This window comes from Cottoperca gobio, chromosome 9, assembly GCF_900634415.1.
Source record: "Cottoperca gobio chromosome 9, fCotGob3.1, whole genome shotgun sequence".
In the NCBI taxonomy this organism is placed as follows: Eukaryota; Metazoa; Chordata; class Actinopteri; order Perciformes; family Bovichtidae; genus Cottoperca; species Cottoperca gobio.
Genome location: NC_041363.1, coordinates 3,989,406 through 4,012,645, shown reverse-complemented (window position 1 = coordinate 4,012,645; position 23,240 = coordinate 3,989,406). Strand labels below are relative to the sequence as shown.

At 40.1% G+C, this 23,240-nt stretch overlaps 6 protein-coding genes across 6 annotated transcripts; 1 reads left to right on the top strand and 5 right to left on the bottom strand.

Moving 5' to 3' along the window:
* Positions 1–146: 146 nt before the first annotated feature.
* On the bottom strand, positions 147–2,865 carry LOC115013572 (uncharacterized). Its single transcript, XM_029439976.1, has 3 exons — positions 1,913–2,865; positions 902–1,046; positions 147–492 (listed from the first exon to the last, which is right to left on the bottom strand). The coding sequence occupies exons 1-3, from the start codon at positions 2,430–2,432 to the stop codon at positions 147–149; spliced, it is 1,011 nt and encodes a 336-aa protein (XP_029295836.1). The 5' UTR covers positions 2,433–2,865.
* An 87-nt stretch (positions 2,866–2,952) lies between these two features.
* On the bottom strand, positions 2,953–9,320 carry hps4 (HPS4 biogenesis of lysosomal organelles complex 3 subunit 2). The gene is made up of 12 exons (XM_029438968.1): positions 8,958–9,320; positions 8,112–8,202; positions 7,854–7,997; positions 7,662–7,769; positions 7,330–7,446; positions 6,853–6,947; positions 6,684–6,756; positions 6,170–6,294; positions 5,335–5,809; positions 5,045–5,171; positions 4,603–4,714; positions 2,953–3,777 (listed from the first exon to the last, which is right to left on the bottom strand). The coding sequence occupies exons 1-12, from the start codon at positions 8,987–8,989 to the stop codon at positions 3,606–3,608; spliced, it is 1,671 nt and encodes a 556-aa protein (XP_029294828.1). The 5' UTR covers positions 8,990–9,320; the 3' UTR covers positions 2,953–3,605.
* Positions 9,321–9,984: 664 nt separating this feature from the next.
* Positions 9,985–13,389, bottom strand: LOC115013043 (uncharacterized). Its single transcript, XM_029439003.1, has 7 exons — positions 13,098–13,389; positions 12,826–13,000; positions 12,539–12,609; positions 11,942–12,115; positions 11,768–11,865; positions 11,366–11,437; positions 9,985–11,289 (listed from the first exon to the last, which is right to left on the bottom strand). Exons 1-7 carry the CDS (start codon positions 13,111–13,113, stop codon positions 11,146–11,148), a joined length of 750 nt encoding a protein of 249 aa, XP_029294863.1. The 5' UTR covers positions 13,114–13,389; the 3' UTR covers positions 9,985–11,145.
* A 641-nt stretch (positions 13,390–14,030) lies between these two features.
* On the bottom strand, positions 14,031–16,170 carry cox6a1 (cytochrome c oxidase subunit 6A1). The gene is made up of 3 exons (XM_029439013.1): positions 16,012–16,170; positions 14,413–14,555; positions 14,031–14,319 (listed from the first exon to the last, which is right to left on the bottom strand). Exons 1-3 carry the CDS (start codon positions 16,115–16,117, stop codon positions 14,230–14,232), a joined length of 339 nt encoding a protein of 112 aa, XP_029294873.1. The 5' UTR covers positions 16,118–16,170; the 3' UTR covers positions 14,031–14,229.
* A 1,228-nt stretch (positions 16,171–17,398) lies between these two features.
* On the top strand, positions 17,399–20,333 carry asgrl1 (asialoglycoprotein receptor-like 1). The gene is made up of 7 exons (XM_029439967.1): positions 17,399–17,477; positions 17,563–17,649; positions 17,740–17,826; positions 18,064–18,111; positions 18,186–18,325; positions 18,453–18,568; positions 19,526–20,333. Exons 1-7 carry the CDS (start codon positions 17,399–17,401, stop codon positions 19,677–19,679), a joined length of 711 nt encoding a protein of 236 aa, XP_029295827.1. The 3' UTR covers positions 19,680–20,333.
* A 204-nt stretch (positions 20,334–20,537) lies between these two features.
* pla2g1b (phospholipase A2, group IB (pancreas)) lies at positions 20,538–22,382 on the bottom strand. Its single transcript, XM_029439012.1, has 4 exons — positions 22,249–22,382; positions 22,004–22,145; positions 20,921–21,054; positions 20,538–20,760 (listed from the first exon to the last, which is right to left on the bottom strand). Exons 1-4 carry the CDS (start codon positions 22,295–22,297, stop codon positions 20,642–20,644), a joined length of 444 nt encoding a protein of 147 aa, XP_029294872.1. The 5' UTR covers positions 22,298–22,382; the 3' UTR covers positions 20,538–20,641.
* Positions 22,383–23,240: the final 858 nt, after the last annotated feature.

Genomic DNA, 23,240 nt, shown 5'->3' with positions numbered 1-23,240 from the left:
ATATCATATTCACTATTTACATATATATTTTGCAAAAATTAACATTTATAAATTAATAGATTTGACATTGAAGTGCATCATTTCCATGTGAGCTTAGAGGCTCCATGTCTTTAGAAAGTTCAGCAGATGTTTCCACGCAGAACAGTTCATCTGTAGTACAGAGCCATGAAAGGTGTGTGTGAGAGGTGAACACCGCCGGCTCCACAGGACACCCCCGATCCAGCCTGACTGCAGTCCAGGACCAAGCCCCGCTCCAGAGCAGGCAGCGTGCCGCCAACCCCCTTCCCCCACACATCCCCATCAGTGTCCTGCAGAGCCCCAGAAGCAGGTTTTTCTCCTGGTGGATAGCCCCTGGAAGAAAACGCCAACCGCCTCATGTTCATCAAGCTGGGACCCCCTCCGGCACCACCCGCCGCCTCCTGCAGACTCTGAAACAGGAGCAGCAGATCCACTCTCAGCTCCACCATGTTGCCCCGTGACCACACACCGTACCTAAAGGAGGAGAGAGACAACGATCAGTCCAACAGTCGCTTTTTGTCTTCGGAGGCTTTTAGGATTTGTGCAAAACAGGAAATAGTGTGACTTTGTATTAGCAAGAATCTGTCCATACGATACCCATCAGGGGGTACAATTCAATAAATTGTGATACTGTTAGAAGTTATATTGCAATCTTTTCAAATCTAATTTAAGAAAAACTTATAGAACAGCTTATGTAAACAATCTGAGTGAAGATGATCGTTTATTCAATCATGCATTTATCACAGTCCCTGTAGCAGAGCACTGCTGAGGGGAAATGAAGGATTGACTTCTTTGCATGTAAGAGATTAATAGTGTTTGAGTATCGTAATAAGATGCTATATTGATATTTTCTTTCAGCCCTTATTGAAAGAAGAGTGTTTACCTTGTAGGAAGGCCTCGCTTTGCCATAGATAAAAGCACAGGATGGATATCCAGTTGCTGTGGGTTGGAAAGTTGGAGGTGAAGCTCGGCTCTGATGACAGTCAATGATAACATGTCCCTGGTGAGGAGGAACTCCACATTTGTGCCTGAGGAGGAGGAGGAGGAGAAGAGTCATTCAGGAGTCTGCCACAGTCACGGTGCAGTTAAAGACGTAGAATCTCACGTCACAGAGCAGCACAAACACTCACGTCAGGCTCTGGTTGAATAAATCCCAGGGATCAGAGTAGGATCTCTACCACAGAGGTGATGTTTTCACTCCTGTTAATCTGTCAGCAGGATGTCTCAACACCTCTTGGAGGGGACGTTAAGCCAGCTAAGACTCGTTTGTATGCAGATAACACCGTCCTCTATACAGCTGCATTAATCGAGCCATTAATAACCTCCAAGCTGCTTCACAAGCACATCAGCTTTCACTTCTGCACATGATGACATCCCTGCACACGGTCACTATTTCAACACCGTACACGATATTTGTATATGATGCAACTTCCTAAATTTCCCTCGGGATGAATAAAATATCTCTTTTTTTCTGCTAAATCAACTGGAGGAGCTGCTCTTTTTTTATACATTATATATTCCATACTGCTTTTTATGCTGTAGATGTCTTAATTCCACATGTAATGCATGGTCAAGAAATACATTAAACCTCAATGGAAGTATTGCCAATGGTGTGTTTTGATGCAGTTGAGTTTTCCCCCACTGGTTGGAGGTTTGCCCCCTCACAGCCCCCTCAATGGTTGATGTCTGCAGGCCTACATTTCACTTGTAGATAAACCATCTCCCAAGGTTACAATAACTTGGAATTAAAACACACTCTGCAGCCCACTACTGTGTCGTTTGTTAGTAAATCATTGTCTACCAGGACCAACACAGGGCTATAAGAAAACATTTAATGTTTGAAAAAGTGTAATATGTCAAGGCATGTGTTTCAGCGGGATCTACTTTGTCTTACCTCCTCTCACGCGACCTTGGATTCCCTTTACGCTCCTGCAGTTCCGTCCCTCTTGACAGCAGTGGTAAACCCGTCGCACAAAGCTGAACAGAGACTTTCCAGGGAATATCAGGCCCTGAGAGGCACCCGGGGAAAAGGGCCGAACACGGATCTGCAACAGTGTTGCATTATCCTCCGGAGCTCGTTGTGTGTTTTCCAGCCAAGGCGCCGCCAGCTCTGCGCACCGCTCCCGGTGCGTCTCCGCGCCCCCGCGCCTCAAAGCGTCCGTGCGTAAAGTTTGTCCGGAGGATTCAGCTGCAGTTTTCGGAGACTGTGACAGAAATCCCAGCGTGTCTACTGCACGACCAAATACTCCAATGTAACTTGTCATCACTGATAGAAGAAATAGAGAAATCCAAAGGCAGCGCGAGGAGGCCATGGTGATATTTCTAAATCCTGGCCTTTGGATCTTCGCAGGCAGCTTCTCTGTTGTGCCAACTCTCTCTCTGCTTGCTATATACCCCACTGACAATGGGGACATCTTACCACTTAGAATTTGAATCCTACCCTCCTCGCAGACCCTGCCCCTCTTTTTGTTCGAGCCCTTAACCACCCAGTTGCCCCCCACTGCTTTCTTTTAATGCGCCTGCATAATGAGGCGCCCCGAAGAGCGCCGACCCCTACCATTCAAATTCAGCTACTTAACTAATGAGTCTAATGACTCCATATCTGGAACAGCGAGAACGATCTTATTTACAACACATACAGCGCAGAAACATTCGGACAGAGCATGAATAATAACATTTTATGAGCATGCGTTTGGCTTTCAAACAGCCTTGCGCACGTCCTTCTCCGGGCCAGTAGTAACCATTTTGAAACGAGACATTAAGCCTGAGGTAGGAAACAATGGGGCCAGGATTGCAGGTCACATGCACGCCTTGGATGGCCCTAATCAGGCCGTGTAGCCCCTGTGGTTTACTAAAGTAGCTCTCAAGACTCAACACAGGATCATGTGTTCATTTCATTTCCACTAATAATGCACTAAAGTATATCACAGTGGATCTCTTCAAGAATACAGACTTTATTACAACAAATGACACTTTCAATGAAGAAAAACAGTAGATATAGGAGGCTAACAGTTAAATAACACTTTGTTTTAATGCTACCAAAGATTTGAACTGTAATAAATAGATATTTTTATAAAAAGACTTTTAAAGATTTTATAAATGTGTGTATTGAATCAGTAATTTTGCAAACATATCAAAACATGATTCTGTACAAATACACAACATTAAAACAGAATAATAAACATTTAATCTTGCTTTAGTCTAAATGTCCTGTTAAATTAATAAATACAAGTAAGAGGAATTATTACAGTCTGTGCACCGATGTGTGTTTGAGCATAACAGGAATAAGATGATAACAGAAACTATGATAAAAACCTTGTGGAAGCAAAATATCCGCTCTGTATCCATAGTTATGTTACAAAGTTGTGCTAAAGTATAGTACCATGAGGTTTCATAGCACAGCATATGCTAACATCATACAATCTGCTGTGGGAACAAGCAAACCACAGCAGCAACAAGAGAGAGGAAGCTCTGAATCATATCCTCAAATGCTCCCTGTCGATGTTCTGGTTTACTCACAAGGCCGCTCTTCACATCTTAATAAAAACAGCTCCTCTTGAAGGCTGAGTGCAGACTGCTGTCCCCCGTCAGAGCAGGTTGACCCCGTGTTTCAGTAGTCTGTGTCGGGCCTTGCCGGGCAGCGAGAAAGCACTGTCCTGGTGGTTAGGGATGCCAGAGTTCCTCAGCGATCCCCCGTGCTGCTGGAAGTAAGTTTCCTGGGCCACGCTGCGGGTTCCATACACAGCAGCTCCGGCACTCCTGCGGTGAAAATGTCACATTTACATTTCAAGCGTGTGGGATGAGGACATGCGACACAAAAGAGCAAAGTGACATAATGTACCAATTAAGAATATGCGTACGTTTGTACTCTCACATGCCATTGGAACTATTCAAGCCAAATACTTCAGACTTGTTACGAAGTGATAAACAGAAACACATTTGAATTTGAAGCCTGGTGATACAACTTATATACTTTTAAACAGAATATCATTTTATTTAAACTGCATGTGAACTAGAGCTGCAACGAATATTCAACTAATCAAAACGTAGAAACGGTAGAAAATGTTTTAAATATGGAGATTTCCTGCTTTTCTCTGTTTTATATCATTTTAAACTGAATATTTAAAGACATTTTTCACTATTTTGTTACATTTTATAGACCAAACGATTAATCAAGGAAATAATCAGCAGATTAAAATCGATAATGAAATTAAATCGGTAGCTGCAGCCGTTATTTGGACTGAATTTGACAGCATGTACAGTAAGTGACTGATTCATGACTGATTGACGAGATGCGTCACATTCACCGTTTCTATTGGCCCAAAGCGAACGTGGGCGGGACTAATGGACACAATTAGTTTTATCATTTATAGCTAATTATTCTACAGAGTGCCACGGACCCCACTTTGAGAATCACTGACCTGGAGGAAGAACTTATATGGATTGGTGGGGGAGACATGATGAACTGACAGATCCGCGCCCCCCCCCCCCACCCCCGACTTCTACTTGAGGAGCCATGAAAGGCACAAGAGCCCCCTCCCTCCCTCCCCCCTCCAACCATCATCACGTCACTGCCGTACTGACCTGATAATAGCCTCCTGCAGAGTCTCAGTGTTACAGAAATGCGAGTGGAGCAGTGATGTGGCTCTCACAAAGGGACGCTCCGGGGCTCCCCCCGGTCGACCAGACAGGTTGGCTGCAGAGACACACAATAACAAGAGACTCAGTACCAACGTGGCACATTAACCTGGACAGGCATGCCTGCTGCACAAAGGAATGCAGATCACAGTCTGACTAATTAGCCGTTAGCTCATGCAAAGACAAATATAAACTATCAAACCCCCCCCCCCCCCCCCTCGTCCCCAGGTAGAGGTGGGGCAGAAGATATTCACTCTGGAAGGAAAGTGAAAACTGGAAAAGACAGAAATATAAATGAATGCAAAAGAAAGATGCAGAGTGAGTGAAGATAAACACAAAGTCAAAGAGCGACTGACGAGAGGAGGTCAGAAGGTTACAGGAGCCTCACATGTCAGCGTGCTCTGAATGCAGTCCAAATGGGCAAAGATGTAGGGTCCTGGGGCTCCCGGGGCCCCTGGAGAGACGCTCCTCAAATGGGCCTCCAGTCCATTGAGGGACGCCAGGCTGCAGTGATACTGGATACAAACCAGGAAGGATGTTAGCGTTACACATTTAGGTCACTCAAGTACAGCTTCATGAGCTAGACACCAGCATGTGTTACATCAGAGCTGGTTTATGTTCCACTCAAGGTTCGCTTTTATGCTGACAAACTAGGAGAGACATTATTCTGTTCCTCACCACTTCCTCCATAGAAGCTGTGTCGCTCAGGAAGTGCGGCTCCACCAGCAGAGCCAGCACCAGGCCTTTAACCCGGTGCAGGTACAGCGTCATGGGAATCGGTGGACTCTCCTCTGGGAGGTCAAAAGCAGCCGAGCGAGGAGGAGGAGGATCTGGCATCTCTCCTTCGTTATGCGTCCGACTGCCTCCATCTCCGTTGCTGTGAAAACTGTAATAAAACGACTCTTCCTGCGGCTCCTCTTCAGCTTCAGGGGAGAGTGTTCCGTTTGAGAGAGGAGGCTCGAGCGGCCGTGGTGCGGCTGGATCTGGGCTTAACACGGAGCGGTCTGAAAGGTGAGGGCTGTAGAGCTTCTGGGCAGACTGAGAGGAACCTGGATCAGATGGCTCCGACTCGCTGGAGGATGGAGTGTCGGATAACGTTCTTGACAGGCGGGTCTTCTTTGAGGCGGTGCTTTTGTGTGGAGTAGAATGAGAGCTGGAGGGCAGAACACAGTTTGAGACTCTCTGGAAATGTTGCACAGACATGCTGTTTTAACCAGCTTTCACATGTGCTCTCCTACTCATGTTCACCCGTTGTTTATCTGCGTCTAGCTCAACAAATGCACATGCAGGCAGCCCATAATCCCTGCGCTTTGGGCCACTAACTGCAATTAGGTCGGATTATTTTCTCACTGTAATCGAATCGCAGGTTTCGCTTGTTTCAGTTCGCACCATAGTACGACTACTGTGTTCACAACGACCCAGAGTTTGATTAAAAGGGACTAAATGTTGGCTTGTGAAAGCACCCCAAGTCACATTCCTTCTGTAAACAGAAGTCAGTAAGAGCAGACGCTACCTGAAAGCTTTGTCGACGGGGGCGGATTGCACATACTGGAGTTCAGACAGCGTCAGGAACACCGCAGTGGAGCCGACAGCTCCGCCAAATGAGCTGAAGGTACTCGGTGCACTCGGTCTCTGGGGCTAAAACAAAATTGACACGCTGGCTTAATTCTTATAAAAGGAGTAGTTCAACATTTTGGTAAATATGCTTTCTTGTTAAGAGTTAGAAGATCAATACAACGCTCATGTCTCACACAGTTAGTATGTAGCTGGTGTCAGCAGACCGTTAGCTTAGCTTTAGCATTAACGCTGCAAACAGCTAGCCTGGCTCTGTACAAAGGTAACACAATCCCTCTAGCATCGACTGCTAACAACTTAATGTCTGGGGAAACACTCATGTAGTCCAATAGAAAGGGTCCTTGGCTAATTCTCAGCAGTACAAGTTGTGTTATTCAGTTGAATTAAAGTGAGTTTACTCTTTCAAGTGTTTCATAAGCTTGAGGAGTTGGTCCTCCACCATCGTGTCCTACCTTGGTGTATGTTTCACTCTCATGAAACATCACCTTCATTGTGAGCTCTGGAGACATCTGTGTGCTTACAACTCTGTGGAGAAAAGTCACATTTCAAAACCTGTTATTTGCAACAACAACAAAACTATCATACTTCATACAGGTGGAAGTAGTGAAGATGTCAGCTGACCTTCCTCTGAACAGAATACAGCCTGCTAACACTAGAGGGCAGCGCTGACAGGCCTGAAGGATGAGCGCAGCTTTGAGCAGCAGAAGTGGGTCAACCTGGGGACAAGAAGGATGAACGTTACCTTTCAGGTCGTGCAAAAATAAGATAAATATACAATTTATAATATAAAATAATAAATGTTCCACCAGTACACTTATACAAGACACTGCAAAGATGTGCTCGTTTTGTACTGTTCAAGCGGCTAACAGGCCAGAAATGTTCAGGATTTATTGGCATTTGGTCGGCAACTTGTGCACATCAAAATGTAATCTCTAGCTGCAATGAATGTGCAGAAGGTTTGCCAAGACACACTGAACACTTACACAATACCACAGCTTATTGCAACATATTCACATCCCGTCTGAGGACATCTCTGTGCAGCAGCAGCATGAGAGACATCACTGCAGGTTAAATGCAGTGACAACATGTTGTTCTTACATTAGTTGAGTCAATCGTCCTCAAGCAGCTGAAGATGTGATGAAGCTCTGAGGATCCTGACTGCAGGTGTGAGAGGTACTGCGCCCATCGAGCGGCCAGAGATTCCTTACTGTTACGCTACAGTGCAAAACAAGTTGACAGTAAAATATGCAACCTTTGTAAAATACATTGTTCCACAGAAGCCTGAGCCTTTACAGATTGTACAATATGTGCAATCATTTTTTATGTTTTACATGTATTTCTATATTTACTATTAATTTGTTTGTCTTTATGGAGCCTCTCACTTGATTGGTCTACAAACTTAACTATTACAATCCAACAGAAGCGTGCACCTGGTAGCTCTGTCGCACCGAGCCGGTGTAGAAACAGAAGAGGTTTATGAGCTGATCCAGGAGCTCACAGACACTGATGGTGGGGACTTCCACGGAGCAGCCCAGAGCCTGGGAGAAACAAAAAGATATCCCCAAACATAACTATCAGAGACTGATATTCGGGGGGGGGGGTGCATGATTGTGCTCACTCACCCAGAAGAAGTCATCTTTCACGCGGATGGAAAACTTGTTGCGGCGCAGCCTCAGTATGCGCACAGGAGAGGAGGAGAGCTCAGACACACAGCGAGCTGTGCCAACGAGCTGACCGCAGAGCAGCTCCTGCTCATCTAAAGGGGTCTGACACAAACACACCCAGAACTATAAACAACGTGGAATATAATATAAAACAAACAGCATTGAGGGATTAATGTAATTACTCAACAGACTCAAAAAATACAACGAGAGTGGAACCTCTTCAGGGTAGAAGTAACAGATTCCCTCTCTCGTTTGGTCGCCCTCTCCTCGGACTTTGGATCCATCATAGAGGAAGAAATAATTACACCTGCAAAATAAATACACCTTTGAATTCTTCCTTTAATGACTAAAAAGCACAGTTGTTGTCACAGTGTTATGTTTGCCTGGAGAAGAAATAAATTAAATTAACTTGTTTAATGAATTAACAGGATGTTGTTTCCTTCCAGCACTTTGATGCAAACATGGGTTCTGATTTTAATATTATTATCGAGTGAGCTTTATTCGATCACGTTGTTGAATATCGTGATTACTCAGTTCTGTCTTTAGATGCGGCTAAAATACAACAACTTGCTTTAAATGTATTGTTGTTTTAATGAACAAATTAAACATAAAATGCACCAATAAAAAAATAAGATAATTACATTTTAAAGTGCAGTTTTCTACAGATACTCTGTTTCCCTGTCAAATATATATAGTTCTGTTTTCCATCTTATGTTATGCATTCTATATATTCCATTTCATCCTACGTCTTATCTTACTTTCCAATTGTGGCATGTTTATTCTGTCTACTTCCTCTTTCGTACAGCACTTTGAGCTGCATGTCTTGCTGTAGAAATAAAGTTTACTATTATTATTCAGTGGCACATGAATTGAGCCTTTATTAATGTGCATGTCAGGCACAAACTTTGATGTTTGGATTACAATAATAATGTTTTTGTGGTAAAGAATGCACATAAAAAGATCAGAGTAGTGGTTTGATTTCTCCAACTACAGAGGGGAATGTTTACTATTCCCTGCAGATTATTGCAGACTAAACCCGGAATAAGTTTTGGCGGATCTTACCTTCTGGAGTCTGGCAACATGAGCTCAGCCATCACCGACACGAAGCCCAGAGAAAGCTAAATGTCGCTCAGTCATCAGCTGTCTCGTGTCAATGTGTTTCCTACCCGATAGGCTGAAGATGCACACTACACACACACACACACAAAAGTATAATTGAAGATTTCAGCTCGAGTGCGACGTTACAAATCAGCTGTTTGGCACAGAAAACATCTATTACATATCTCTCTCACACACACACACACACACACACACACACGACAGCGATGTCTTAATCCACTGCTTGTGTTGTATTCGTCACGAACATTACTGACAGATCTAATGTGAGGAATGTGAGTCAGTCACGTAGTGGAAGTCATGTGAAAGTACGGCAAGAGCGCAGGGACAAACAAAGTGCGACATTTAGAAACGCTCAACAAGCCTGGTACCTGGTGGCAGAATAAATATCTACTTATTTTACTTTAGTTATAAGCAGAGGTGGACGAAGTACTCAGATATAAGTAAAGGTAGCAATACTGCAGTGTAGAAACACTTACAAGTGAAACATAAATAAAAGTACAACATTATTAGTATCAATATGTACTTAAAGTACCTAGAAGTACTCATTCTGCACAATGGCCCATTTAAAAATAATATATAGTTTCTCATTTCAATAGTGTTGTAGCTGGTTAAGGATTATTAGTATTAATTACTTACCTCAAGATTGTAATTAAATATGTACATATGGACTAAATGTAGCCTAATTGCCTTCGTTTCATTATAAAACATTTAATACGTGACTCCTTTCTTTATAGGGATTTCAAAAAGGCTATAATGCATGTCTATGAATATGAGATTTGAGTTTACAAAAAGAAGTTTGAGAAAATTAATCTTTACTTTTATTTATTTATTACTATTATCATTATTGATCATATTTAAAATATTACAGTACGTAGAAATATGTATTTCAGTTGATCATATTGAAATATAATAATTGTTAATTAAATAAAACAAAAAGCAATACATAAAATCAAACTGAACGAGGTAGATGTAAGATTATACACCTTATTTATTTGTATTACAAGGTATCTTTTCGATTATTATTAGTCTAAGTTTCTATTTCAGAATCAGTCAAAGAGATGTTGTAGTTCAAAATAAAACAGACGGATATCAGTTGTGATCATAGATCACTTTTGTATACAAAGATATTTATATATTCAGTCTATGGGAGTGATTATATCTGAAGCCATGATGGATCCTGTTTTCAGTGCTCGATTGAGGATGTCTTCAGATGTTTACCGTGCCCGCGCGCAGCTCAGTCAGCCAATGGCTGCCTTAAAGCTCGAGCACAGTGGAGTCAGCTGCTCGGGAGACAGATCTGCGGAGGTGTCGCATCTATTCATAAGTCAGGATTCAGGTTTACAACCTCGATCTATTTTTAAATCGTTGGAGGTAAAATTGTGTTCCCAAAGAGTCGCTAAGCAGTCCGCCATCTTGAATTTGCCCAAAGCTGCGTGCATGGATGTGTAAAGAGAACGTGCAGGAGCAGGGCCATACACATGATTGTAGAAGTCCAAAAGCAAGTAAAGTTCATGCACCCTTTCAGTCTCTTCTTCTTGCAGCCGGGCCTACTTTTTTTTTTTTGAGTTAAAAACAAAACTGCAAAAAAAAAGTTAAAACAAAACAGCATAAAAAGTTCCACATGAAACAGCAGATTACATCAAACAATAACATTGGCAGTGTTTAGTGTTCAGTGACATGACATGTGCATTCAGTGGTCAAAACAGTCCCTGATCCTGTTATTAAAATCGTCCATGATTATAAAATAAGCCCGTTTAAGGAGACTGTAGCTCGCACCAGGATGAATGAGGAACGACGTCTGTGTGACCACAGAGGAACGACGTCTGTGTGACCAAAGGTTGCATCGACTGATGGTTTTAGGAGTCAGCAGAGAACATAAATAAAGAGGCAGTTTGTGTCATATGGCTTCATAAATAAAAATGTACCAGTGTTACATTCTTTCTCACACAAACTGCAATAATGTGAGCGGAAACAACAACACTGCAGTTTGTATGAAAATGTTTTGTGTGTGTAAATAATAAGAAATTGCACAATTGCAAAATACATTTAAATTGCAATTTGTTACAATAGTCTGACCTTAAATAAATCAAATATTATTTTAACATATTATAATAGTAAGATAAAAAAATAGTCACATAAGCTGCTTATCAAGTAATAACATTTCTTTCTCCATCTTCCTCATTTTAAGTGCTCTGTATGCCATCTGCTGGTCGCGGTTCTCGATCTCCTTCTTCAGGTAGCAGCAGTAAAGGGCTCGTATGTCTTCTGTCTGTCTCTGCAAAGGAAAGGAAACAACACATGAGCTCAAAGTGTTCTTATTCTAGATTTACCGTAGCGTACTGCTGACTCACCGCTGCACTTCTGCCCCGGGTTGTAGCACATGCTGAGTCCGCCCTCTCCTGGAAGCTGCTGTTGTGCAAATCCTAGAAGAAAAAAGTAAATGTACTCAAGTTAAAGTGTTTAATCTGTTTGGGCTCTGGCTAACGCTGTGAATGGAGATCTGAACAATCTGATTATTCTATAATGGAAATAACCTTTAGTTGCAGTCGTGTACAAAACAGTTAAAGATGAGCTGAACCTCAACCAGCGACAGTAAAATCAATAACACTCTAACGGGAACATTACTCTGAGTACTTTAAATACTTTAAGTACATTTTCCTGATTATACTTACAAACTTTTACCTAAGTAACATTTTCATTGCAGGACTTTTACAGTGTGGTATTCGTACTCTTACATATTTAGAAGTACTTACCCCTTCAAAATGAGAGTCACTGACGTCTGTCTCGTCACTGCTCAGGCTCTCTGGTTCAGTCTTTGTGACCGGCAGGAGGAGGACAGGATGGCCTGAGACTGTGGGGGGGGCAACATCGAGTTAGAATATAGTAAATTCCTGCAGGAGTTTTAATCAGACAATAAGTTCACCTACCACTAATAAAAGAGCTGTCAGACCCAGTTAGTGGCTCAATACAAGCCCCCCCAGGAAGGATCTCCACCCTCAGCCGGTTGTCTTTGTGCTGCAGCACGTCCTCCTCCACAGAGGTCAGCGACGGGGTCGCTGAGCCCCCATCGTTCCTCATCACCTCCACCTGTCGCCTTTTTGCTGAAGAAGAAGTATTCAGATCATTTCCTTCAGTTGAGAACGAACTGAAAATACATTCAAACCCGTACTTTGGTAAAGTACGTAAGTATCAGTAAAATGTTCCCCGTCAGTGTTTCACTCACATACGTGATGTTTTCTGATTCATATTACTTCTGCATTAATCATATTCTAGAAGATCATCAGCTGTGGAGCTTAATCTAAGGGAGTATATCATAATGTGTATTAATTATTGAATATGTAAAGCAACAAGTAACTTATTCATCATATACATGTAGTGGAGGTAAAAGCAGAATATTTACCTCAGAGCAGTAGAAGTATAAAGTTGCTGAGTACAGTACTTGAGTAAATGTACTTAGTAACATAGTAAAACACTCCTCTGGACAATAAATCATCGAAAATGTAGACTTGCGATATCAAAGCTACCTGTTTGCACGATATTTTTATGTTTGACTTTCACTTGTTGCCACGTCCTTTTGTAGCCGCTGTCCGAAACCCTGGGAAATCATGACAATTAATCAAATGTTTATGTCAGTGACGGTATTGGAAAGTACAAATATTATATATTACAGTGACAGATATTTGAATTCAATTCAATTCAGACTTTATTAAGGACACAACACACTAAAATAGGCTACAAATACAAAAAAAGAATAAAAACAATAAAACACTGATTATACAATGACATAATTATGTAAATCAAGTCTTCTTACGCATTTATTTTATCAGCAATCCTCTGCCAGGCTTCCTCTCTCAGTTTAGAGGCGCTGGTCGTGTTGGACTTGGCTGTTAATATCTCTCTCTCTTCTTCATACAACTTTAAAATTAGTTCCTGCTCTTTAGAGCTGAAAAAATGTGCCCTCTCGTTTTTCTTCATCATCTGGAAATCTATGAATAAAGACACAAATAAAATACATTTTAATATACATTTATGGGAGTCAAAAATGATTGTTTTTATATAGTTTGTTATGTTATGAGTCCTCACCTCTGTCAGTGTTCATGGACCGTGATCCGTGTTTCGGTTTTCGATTGCTCTGCCCTTGATGCTCAAGCGGGTGCGCGCAGTTATCCGAGATGTTTCAATGCTAGATTTAGTAATCAAATCATAACACACGGAACAAACCCGAGCTAAATACATGCGGCAGTTCGTCACGGCACGCTTCACATAGAGAGATAACTGTGTGCCAGGCGGAAACGGAGAAAGATATCCGGTGTTATGAAGCTGGATATCCGCGAGCTTTGTTAACCCAGGATTTTCTAATTCGGCTTAAGGCGCGTGCTCGTGAAAGAGGTGGAGTCTGCAACAAAGAGCCAGTCACGTGAAACAAGGCAACTTGTGTCGATGCAGTAATAACTAAGATAATTATGCGAAATAACAGAAAAGGGCAATGCAAGGTCACTTACATGTCAAAATGCCTGCTGTGAGAAAGGCCCATTAGACTTAAACTGATGTGTTTTATGTTTAATCATCAACAAAATATAAAATGAGTGAAGGATGTAATACATAACGAGGTGCACAGTGCACAAATATAACATGTGTTTAACATTTAACCTTTTTTTTCAGACCCAGAATTCAACATTTATACACGAGTTGGAATATAATAATATATTCAGTGTGTAAAAACATTTAAAAAGCACATTAATACCAAGGCTGGGAATTATGTCACTTCAATGTATTCATTTACTTTTGAACAATTACTTTGGTTAATTCATTAAAAAGGTTAAAGTCTGGAAAGAGGCCTTGAGCTGTAAGTGAAATTGCACATGTGGGCAAACCAAGGGATTAAAAGGGCCTTTAAATAGATAAATTAAAGAGATTTGAAAAGTGCAGGTGTTCCTAATAACATTAGCGACAGCTCCGTTGTTTTAATTGACTCAGTACAGCATCACATCAACACACACAAGAAATAAAACATGATTTGAGGTATTAATAGTTACTTTATTTACTAATTAATATAATTAAAGTCTGACAATTTGCTTAATGGTCCAGAGTAAAAGGAACTGTTGGTTCAGGTGCCCCATGTTGAGAGCACAGAGGTAAACGCAACATAAGAAGAAGAGTAAACTGTAAATGGAGAAGTGGTCCAGTAACGCTGACGGAGGTCTGGAGGGAGGGTTTACTCATCGTGGCTCTCATAGCCAGCAGGAAGAGCATTCATCTCTGCGTTGTGGAAAAGGGATTTGGAGCCATCTCCCCAAGGGAAACGCTGCAACAACATAAATTAAGGCAACACATAAGTACAAAATATTGATGACTGTGAATGTGATTTTTTTTTTTTTTAAGCTGCATGAAGTCTGACCTTGGTGCGAATGCGAAGGTGGCTATAAGGGACAAACTCTGGCTGTTCATGGACATGATGCTGCATTTTCAGGTACATGTTCAACATGCACACTGCAACACCCGGGAGGGCAACCACGAAACTGAGGATCTTCCATGTCCTGGCTGGAAGAGAAAAACAATATGCATCATATTCATCATAATATAATGATTAGTTTGAAAAATGCAACCAAAGAAGATTGTTAAGAAAGAATGTTCTTTATAGGCAGATTAATAAAGAAAAAAAAGGTTTCTTACATTGTCTGACGTTATAAAATGTTATGGTTATTGTGTGCTCTACCATAACTAAAATGTTGAATGCCACCAGCTGATATCTCGAAACTGGCTTGGTGTTTTGGTGCATAACAAAAAGCATAGCACGGCAAAATAAAACATCAAGGACTGCAGAGGTCAAGAAAACAAATATATATGTTTATAAAATGAAAGATGTACGGTTATAGAAGGAAGTAGTTTTGCTGAGTTGTCTTCTAAGGACTGACAAGATGATGCAAATAGTATTGTTGTGTGTCAGTTTTGTGACACATTATGGACAGTTCTAATAGAGGCTATGGGAGTAGATTAACAATGAAATATGAAAGCAGTAGTTTCCACTCGCATTGTCTGCCAAACAGCAACAGCAACGCAAAATGTTTTCTCTTTAAAACTCAGAAGAGACATAATATTTGTATACGTTAATCATCATTTCCATCAAAGGGGAGTTTACATTAAAGGTTGTATTACTTTTAAATTAAATAAATGTGCAGCAGAGTGATCCTCTAGGTCAGTTTCAGCCAGGTATGTTATATAATGTTCCTTGGCATGCTGTTAACTAAGGTGACATTCAACTCCAAGCTTCTAGATCTGCCTTTAGAGGATATAAGAGCTTCTCACCAGCAGGGTATTATTAATGTGATCATTTCACAGAGTAATATAAACCATAGTTTGTTCTCCACTTTGATTATATGGAAAAAATAAAATAAAAACTATATAAACGAATATGTAAACTAAGTGATTTAACTTGTATTTTGCACAGAACAGTTAAAGACATAAGTGTCTTTTGATAATCCTATTTATATTTGACTTTTCCCCCCTCCTCTCTATAGTACCGGTATATGCACGTCTTCAGCACCAATGTGTTTACCTTAACTGCTTTTCCTCCCCTTTCTAGGTTTGATAACTGTTTTTAATTACTTGATATAACTAGGTAATAAAATATACCGATAACGTTTGCTATAGTTACGAGATTGACCTGATAGGACACCGTAGTTGCTCTTTAGCTTGCAGGAAGTAAGCTAACGTTAGCATTAACTGTGTCACTTTCAAGCCTTGTATTACAACTAAAATAAAGTTGAACAACACTAAGACTTTGAGTGACTGCTTTATTGCTTTAATGAGGTGCCAGGCTGAAAGAACAATGTCTTCAGGGTAGAAATCTAATGTGTTGTGCAGCTCCGCTCAAGGATGTTATGCTACTGCTAATGCTAATAGAGCTAACGTTAGCTCAGCAAGGTCACTGTCAGTTGACGTAAAAATGAATGACATTTAATAAAACCAGATAATTAAGATGCGGTGGTTCAATTACCTGCCTGCTCGCCGTGTCCGGCAGAAGCAGTAGCAGAAAGCTGACGCCGGGTCTGGGTCAAAGAAGACCTCAGCAAAGTTTGAGAGACGCGTCCGATAGCCGCCATTTTCCTTTCTGAGAGACGCAGTGAGACCGGAAGACATTTGTCTAGAGGTGTCACGTGACGGCTCTACTGGGCCACCAGGCGGTGAGACTGTGAACTACAGAGTCTCAGCAGCAAAACTACAAAAAAAGGTCAAGTTTGTTGTCATTCTGTCGTCATAGGTTCGTGAGCGTTTTACATTGAAGATGTGGACAATTATAAAGCATCACCACAAGGCAATGAAGTGGTTTAAATTGTAGTCATTGTTACATTTTAACCGAATAAGATAAGAGTGTCACAGCGGCAGAACTACAAGAACAGATGCATGAAAAAAAACTAAAAACCATGTGTATTATAAACATTTACTGTATATAAAATGAAGCATGAAAAAGTGAAAATATTAAATATTAAATACTATATAAACCAACAGAAATTGACATAAAGCTATTTAGAAAATAATTGTTAAAAAAGTGAGAAGACAAGGAAGTTGCAATAAATAATAAATGATATGTGACATGACAATGAGAATGCATTTGTGTTATGTGTCTGTGTCACAATTGTTATATCACCTAAATTCAAAAAAGTCTTTCCTCCATAATACACCTACATGTCAGGTAAACATCTCACACACCACAGGGAAGTGAAAGTCTTACTTCCTGTATTTGATTCTTGGACAATTGATAATGATACATCACTTAATATCTTGTAGGCACACGCTTTTTGAAGGGTTCCTCTTTAAAGGGGAGGACTTTGTGTGATTTGATGGTCAGAGTCCAACCAGAAAGATTCAGAAGGAGTCTGGTTGATGAAGGTACAGTATGTGATAAATGTTCACTTTCTTCACAAGTTTGTTCTTGAAATTACTTTGCAATCGTCCTTTTAAACATTTAAAGAAGTCTATAACTGTGTAGGAATCTGCATGAATCACTGCACCATGTACAAATAATACCATAAACTATACACTGAATAATCAGGATATAAAGGAAGACAATTCTTGTATATCATATATTGAATTTAGCAAAGCATTTAGTAAAATGAGCTGGATATATGTGAACTTTTGTGTGTATTATACAGTATATAATGGCAGAAATCTCTCTTATTTATCGAGCCGTTAATAGTTAACATAGTCTGGTTAAAAACAAACATGGAGATGTAGTTGACCTCTTATTTGCAGAGGAGCCATAACCCTAACACTCGGAATACTACAAGCTTTTCTTACAACTTTCAGATGACAGGAATGTAGTTATATTTGTTTTTATTAACTGCATTTTAAAAAAAGAGTCTTTTCTGCAACCGTCTTCAGTAATGGAGTCTCAGTATCGGCAGTTTGGGTCATCTGATAACAGCTCTGGCGATGCAGAGCACATAACGACCGCACAAACCGGTAAAACATGTACAATTTCATTTTCTTTCAATATTTCAGATGTCACATTAGACTCTTAAACACATGTGTGTTTTAGTGTTTGTAGGTCTGAAGAGGATAGGGGGTGGTGTCCTCTATGGAGTCCTGGTGCTGCTGCTGCTGCTAATTCTGCTGATGGTCACAGGGATCAAATGTAAAACCTTCGGGTGAAGCTGATTCATTATTCATGTGGTTACTTCACATTCTTCGTCTTATCATATAACGATTGTTTTGCATCTCAAAGTCTCGCAGTTAAACAAGGAAATCACTGAAGTCAAACTCAACCTTGAGAGGATCGGCAGCGGAGGTAAAACTGCGGCGTCCAGTTCAGGTGAGATAACGCTTTTCATGTCTGGATATAAGGAATTATTAATGCAATTAAATTACAAAATAAATGTAATTGTAATCACTTACAGTTACTAATTACAATATTTGACTATTTTCTTTCTTCCAATCTTAATTAAAGTTATATTGATTATACTTCCTGGTTTAAATGTATAACACAACACTGATAATGACGTACATTCAATGCCCTTAATGCATTTTTAATTATTTTTCTTAACTTAAGGTGCAACAACTGTGCCGGTCGTCTTACAGAAACTTGTCCCAGTTCGAGGTAAAATCTGAATCCTTTTATGTCAATACAATCAGATTCTGTCTCTTGACTTGTCTTCATCTTCATCAAACCAGGAGCATGTAGGGCAGGATGGGTGTCTCATGAGAGGAGCTGCTACCTGCTGTCCACCGACGCCGTGACCTGGAGCAGAGCAGAGGAGCGGTGCCGAGCACTGAGTGGACACCTGGTGGTTCTGAACAATGTGGAGGAACTGGTGAGGTTACGTGTGCTGCTGCGAGGCTCTATAGTATGTGCAAATACAGGCCTCTTATAGGGAGCACACATGCACAGCATCACATCTCTCGTGAATCATGAAAGTAAATAACCTGTTTTCTTTCTAGGACTACATTTCAAAAATAGTTGAAATCAATTTTAACTATTGGATTGGACTTGTGGAGCGAGAGCACGAGGGACACTGGAGCTGGGTGGATGGAACGGACTTCAAATCAACGCCAACGTAAGACAAACACCAAAAGCACAAACTACAGCAGAGATACTCAACTTGCTTTGCCCGGGGGCCTCTTTTACAAAATGACAGGGGGCCACTTAATAAACAAACAATCATATTTATCTGATAAAAAGAATAAACAATAAAAAGACCCTAACTCATCTTTCTTTGAATTTATTTTCAAATTAACTGACTTATTAACATAACTTATTACCAAATTAATAATAATAATAATAATAACATTATTATTATTATTATTATTATATATTATAATGATAATAATAATATTATTATTATTATATATTATTATAATATTATATATTATAATAATAATAATAACATTATTATTATTATTATTATTATTATTATTATTATTATATATTATAAAATAGGACAGCACTAGGGTAGAAATTAAAGTAAAATATATTTAGTAAAATAAATTACAACAACATATAACAAACAACAATATAAAAAATAAAATAAGTAAAAATATAAACTGTATAAGAAGTAATACTAAAACTATTGCTTAATAGAATAATAATAAAAATGTAAAATAAAATAAAAATTAGTGAAAAGATAAATTATTAAATATTATATTAATAAAATAAAATAAAAATACAATTATTATAATTATAATATTAATAATATTATTAATAATAACCATATTGACACTAGGTCCATGTGACAGATACATCTGATATTTAATTTACTGCATTTAATAGCTGCAGTAAAATGCTTTTGTTAACATTCAAAAGAGTTTATACAACATTAAATATAGCTGGAACCTCTTAAATCGTGCAATCACTCAAACGTTGGAATGATTCATAAACATTTTGAGGCTTTTTTTTGTGCACTCTATTTACATTAAAAGTACAAAAGATCTTTTTCATTGTGAAATAGAAAACGGTCGGTGTAAGTTCTGCACTTTCTGCAGAATATCACTTGTTTCTTCATCTGTTGAATCAGTTTCTGGGACAACGGGCAGCCTGACGACTGGGACTTCAGAGAGAGCGGAGAGGACTGTGGGCAGATTCACCCATCTGAGAGTCGCAAACGCAAGTTGTGGAACGATGCAGACTGCAACCTGACGTATCTATTCATCTGTGAAAGCAGGGTGTGAGAGCTGCCTGAGCTGCTGAACCCTCACCAGCCTCACAGGCCTGTTAGAAAACATGGGTCAAATTAGCAATGCTCTGGTTTTACATATTTTAAAGTGGCAATCTCGAAGATTTTCATTTAATTAAATGTCTGTTAAATCCAAGTGGACGTTTGTACCAAATTCCTGAGGTATGGAGTTTGTAGATATCAGGACGGACGCTCGGAAAACATAACATACAAATAAACATGTCGCCGACGCGGAGGTATAACAAATGTAACTGCACACAACTCTTGAAGCTCATGTAGATATGAAGCAAGTTGGATTATTACCTGTTTACAACCACATGTTTGATATAATTCACAAAAGGGCTCCAGATTAAATGGAAAGCTGATATAATTGCAACACGAGAGCAATCATTGTGTCATGCTGATTCCTCGTGTTAAGAGTTAAATAGCAAATACTGGGATCTCCTTCTGCAACAACCTGCATATTAAACAAGGCCATTTTTAAAATAAAAGTTAAGGCGGCCTTGTTGAAGGTTCACTTATAAGTGTTTTTTATAAATGCTTTTAACTGCTATCCTCTGGGATTTGTGTATCATGATACTGTTTTGAGTTGTTGTTCCTTTTATAATCTATTCAAATCAAATAAGACTGATGCAAATGATGTATTAATTTCAAGAGCCACAAAAAGGAATACAAGTGTCATGTACAGTACAGTGTGTGTCCTTGGTTGGAGAATAAAACAGAAGCTATGAATAAAATGACACTTTATTTTATTATTATTATTTTTATTTCAACAGTAGTAACATAACATGAAACTCTGTAAAACATACTTGGCAGAGGGCTTTTTATTCTCTCTTTTTTCATCTTCCAAGTACACTTGTCCACATTATAGCATTCAGACAGTGAAGTGCAACATAACTGGAGTCCATCTTTGCAGGATGACTTCTTGACACAGTCCTCAGCATGTTCTCCCTGAGCTTACTTGCAGCGGCTGCTGTGAAGATTGTTATTTATTTTATTATAACCTGCCTTGGCGAAGCACATGGCTGCTGTCCTGTCACACTCACAGATGAACTTCTCACAGGGACCGTTGTTATCTGAAGAGAAGAGTGAGGGAGAAGCGGCGGGATCAGGAGGAAAGAAGTCATTGCTAAACAATACTGGTGTTCTTTTTGTGTTTTCCAAAATTGCATTTAGACAATCTGTAAGTATTACTTTAAACAAGTTTATATTTAAAAGCTTGTGTTGAACACTCACTCAGGCAGGTGATGGTCTCGGTGGCCTTGTCACACCTGTAGCTGTAGAGTTCAGTGTAAGGGTTGTCCAAGATGAACCAGCATTCGTCTTTCTGCATAGCCTCCTTGAAGCAGAGGTCGTGGACCTGACAGCATCTGAAACATACACAAAAGCATAAAGAGGTCATTACACGGCCTTCCATTTATAACTTTTAGGTTCATACTTCTACTTTGGGTTTTTACTAGAATATGTTTATATGCTTTAATATTCAGAAAACTCTTTATTTTTCTAAATGCATCAATAATTATAATTATATTAATATATATTCTAAAATGGGCCGTTGTGCAGAATGAGTCATTTTAGTTATTAATATGTTATGTAACATTTTCGCATTAAAATGTCTAAAAATGACTAGACCTATATATTTTGTTGAGTTGTGTTGGCCTACTTACATTATCGAAATTAACAGCATAGAAGAAAGACTGATTTTGAAAGTGAAACTGCTTTATTCAGTGTTTTTCTCGGTTTTAATCACCAGGTACAATAGTTTTGGAGAGAAGGTGACCTTTGATGATAATTCGGCTGTCGGTTAAATACTCCTGCAAGTCGGGATCTCACGTTATCAGAGAAACAAGCTGAGAATACAAAGGTAGAAACTCGGCTCGCAGACCCGCCACGACTGTTGTCCGCCGAACTGTGCCGGAGAAACACTGATTTTATACGTGAAACTGCTTTAGTTAATGTTTTTTACGGTTTTAATCAGCGGGTCTGTTGGATTTTAAGAGTAAAACATTACTGAAGATAATTCGGCTTGCAATAAATAACTCCTGAATGAGGAACAATGAAGGAATCGTAACCGGGAGAGACTGGCTGCAATGACAACAACTGCCATGATCCCACGCTACGTCACCACATGTAGTCTTTTGAGACCGTTTGGATTGAGGCAGGATATTAAGAATATTCTGAGGTTAATACTTTTGTACATTTAATTAAGTAACATTTTGAATGCAGAAACGTTTAACAAAGTATTTCTACACTGTGGTATTACTACTTTTAAGTACTTAAGTAAAAGATCTGAGTAGGCTATGTGTCCCTGACTGTTACCTGTCAAGCTCATCAACAGGTGTGCCAGAGCCTCCCATCCCACAGTAGCAGCCATAGTTAGAGAAGTGGAATAAGGGCCAGCTGTCAGGTATAGTGCAGAGGATCATCCCCCTGAACTGCCACACAGCCCGGTTACACAGAACTGTGGGACACAATGGAGACGTCTCAGACAAAGGTCAAAACCACCATGAAATCAAAATGTCCCCTGAGGGTGAAAAAGGGACATTTTCTACGTCTATACTCACGGGCTGGGAGGCTGAGGAGCAGGATCAGCAGGGAGTGGGTCAGATGCATCTTGCAGGTGAAAATGTGGAGGTTAAAGCTAAAACCTTATATGACCCTGAACTTTAGAGGTGGTCCTTTTTTTGGCCAATTGCCAAGAGTCACCCAATCTCTTCTCCTATAGGCCTGACATGTAACATGTAACACACACAAGTGTAGTACGTACAGTATATCTCAAAAGTGAGTACACCCTTTAGATTTTTGCAAATATTCTGTTATATCCTTTCAGGGGATAATATTATCCTACTGAAACTTTGATATAACGTAAAGTAGTCAGTGTGCTGCTTGAATAACAGTATAGATTTATTGTCCTTTGAAAATTACTCAGTACACAGCTGTTAATGTCTAAACAGCTGGCAACAAAAGTGAGTACACCCCATAGTGAACATGTCTAAATTGTGCCCAAAGTGTCAATATTTTGTGTGACCACCATTGTTATCTAGCACTGCTTTAACCCTCCTGGGCATGGAATTCACCAGAGCTGCACAGGTTGCTTCTGGAATCTTCTTCCACTCCTCCACGACGACATCACGGAGCGCACGGATGTTGGACACCTTGCACTCCTCCACCTTCCTCTTGAGGATGCCCCACATGTGCTCAATTGGGTTTAGGTCTGGAGACATACTTGGCCAGTCCATCACCTTAACCTTCAGCTTCTTCAGCAAGGCCGTTGTCATCTTGGAGGTGTGTTTAGGGTCATTATCATGTTGGAAAACTGCCCTACGGCCCAGTTTCCGAAGAGAGGGGATCATGCTCTGCTGCAGGATGTCACAGTATATATTGGAATTCATGTGTCCCTCAATGAAATGCAGCTCCCCAGTGCCGGCAGCACTCATGCAGCCCCAGACCATGATGCTGCCACCACCATGCTTGACTGTAGGCAAAACACATTTGTCTTGGTACTCCTCACCAGGGTGCCGCCACACACGCCGGACACCATCTGACCCAAACAGGT

Excerpts from the sequence above, each read along its gene's own strand:
- LOC115013572 (XM_029439976.1), bottom strand. The coding sequence starts at position 2,432 with ATGTCCCCATTGTCAGTGGGGTATATAGCAAGCAGAGAGAGAGTTGGC. Across the intron at positions 1,047-1,912 it reads CCAAGGTCGCGTGAGAGGAG|GCACAAATGTGGAGTTCCTC; the intron begins GTAAGACAAAGT and ends CCTCCTCCTCAG. Across the intron at positions 493-901 it reads AAGCGAGGCCTTCCTACAAG|GTACGGTGTGTGGTCACGGG; the intron begins GTAAACACTCTT and ends CTCCTCCTTTAG.
- asgrl1 (XM_029439967.1), top strand. The coding sequence starts at position 17,399 with ATGGAGTCTCAGTATCGGCAGTTTGGGTCATCTGATAACAGCTCTGGC. Across the intron at positions 17,478-17,562 it reads CATAACGACCGCACAAACCG|GTCTGAAGAGGATAGGGGGT; the intron begins GTAAAACATGTA and ends TAGTGTTTGTAG. Across the intron at positions 18,112-18,185 it reads GAAACTTGTCCCAGTTCGAG|GAGCATGTAGGGCAGGATGG; the intron begins GTAAAATCTGAA and ends TCATCAAACCAG.
- hps4 (XM_029438968.1), bottom strand. The coding sequence starts at position 8,989 with ATGGCTGAGCTCATGTTGCCAGACTCCAGAAG. Across the intron at positions 6,757-6,852 it reads TGTATTCTGTTCAGAGGAAG|AGTTGTAAGCACACAGATGT; the intron begins GTCAGCTGACAT and ends TTTTCTCCACAG. Across the intron at positions 5,810-6,169 it reads CCCGTCGACAAAGCTTTCAG|CTCTCATTCTACTCCACACA; the intron begins GTAGCGTCTGCT and ends TCTGCCCTCCAG.
- pla2g1b (XM_029439012.1), bottom strand. The coding sequence starts at position 22,297 with ATGCATCTGACCCACTCCCTGCTGATCCTGCTCCTCAGCCTCCCAGCC. Across the intron at positions 22,146-22,248 it reads GCTCCTCAGCCTCCCAGCCC|TTCTGTGTAACCGGGCTGTG; the intron begins GTGAGTATAGAC and ends TGTGTCCCACAG. Across the intron at positions 20,761-20,920 it reads CGAGACCATCACCTGCCTGA|ATAACAACGGTCCCTGTGAG; the intron begins GTGAGTGTTCAA and ends TCTTCTCTTCAG.
- cox6a1 (XM_029439013.1), bottom strand. The coding sequence starts at position 16,117 with ATGGCGGCTATCGGACGCGTCTCTCAAACTTTGCTGAGGTCTTCTTTG. Across the intron at positions 14,556-16,011 it reads CGGACACGGCGAGCAGGCAG|CCAGGACATGGAAGATCCTC; the intron begins GTAATTGAACCA and ends TTTCTCTTCCAG. Across the intron at positions 14,320-14,412 it reads ACCTTCGCATTCGCACCAAG|CGTTTCCCTTGGGGAGATGG; the intron begins GTCAGACTTCAT and ends ATGTTGTTGCAG.
- LOC115013043 (XM_029439003.1), bottom strand. Across the intron at positions 12,610-12,825 it reads ATTGCTGATAAAATAAATGC|GGTTTCGGACAGCGGCTACA; the intron begins GTAAGAAGACTT and ends ATGATTTCCCAG. Across the intron at positions 11,866-11,941 it reads TGACAGCTCTTTTATTAGTG|TCTCAGGCCATCCTGTCCTC; the intron begins GTAGGTGAACTT and ends CCCCCCCCACAG.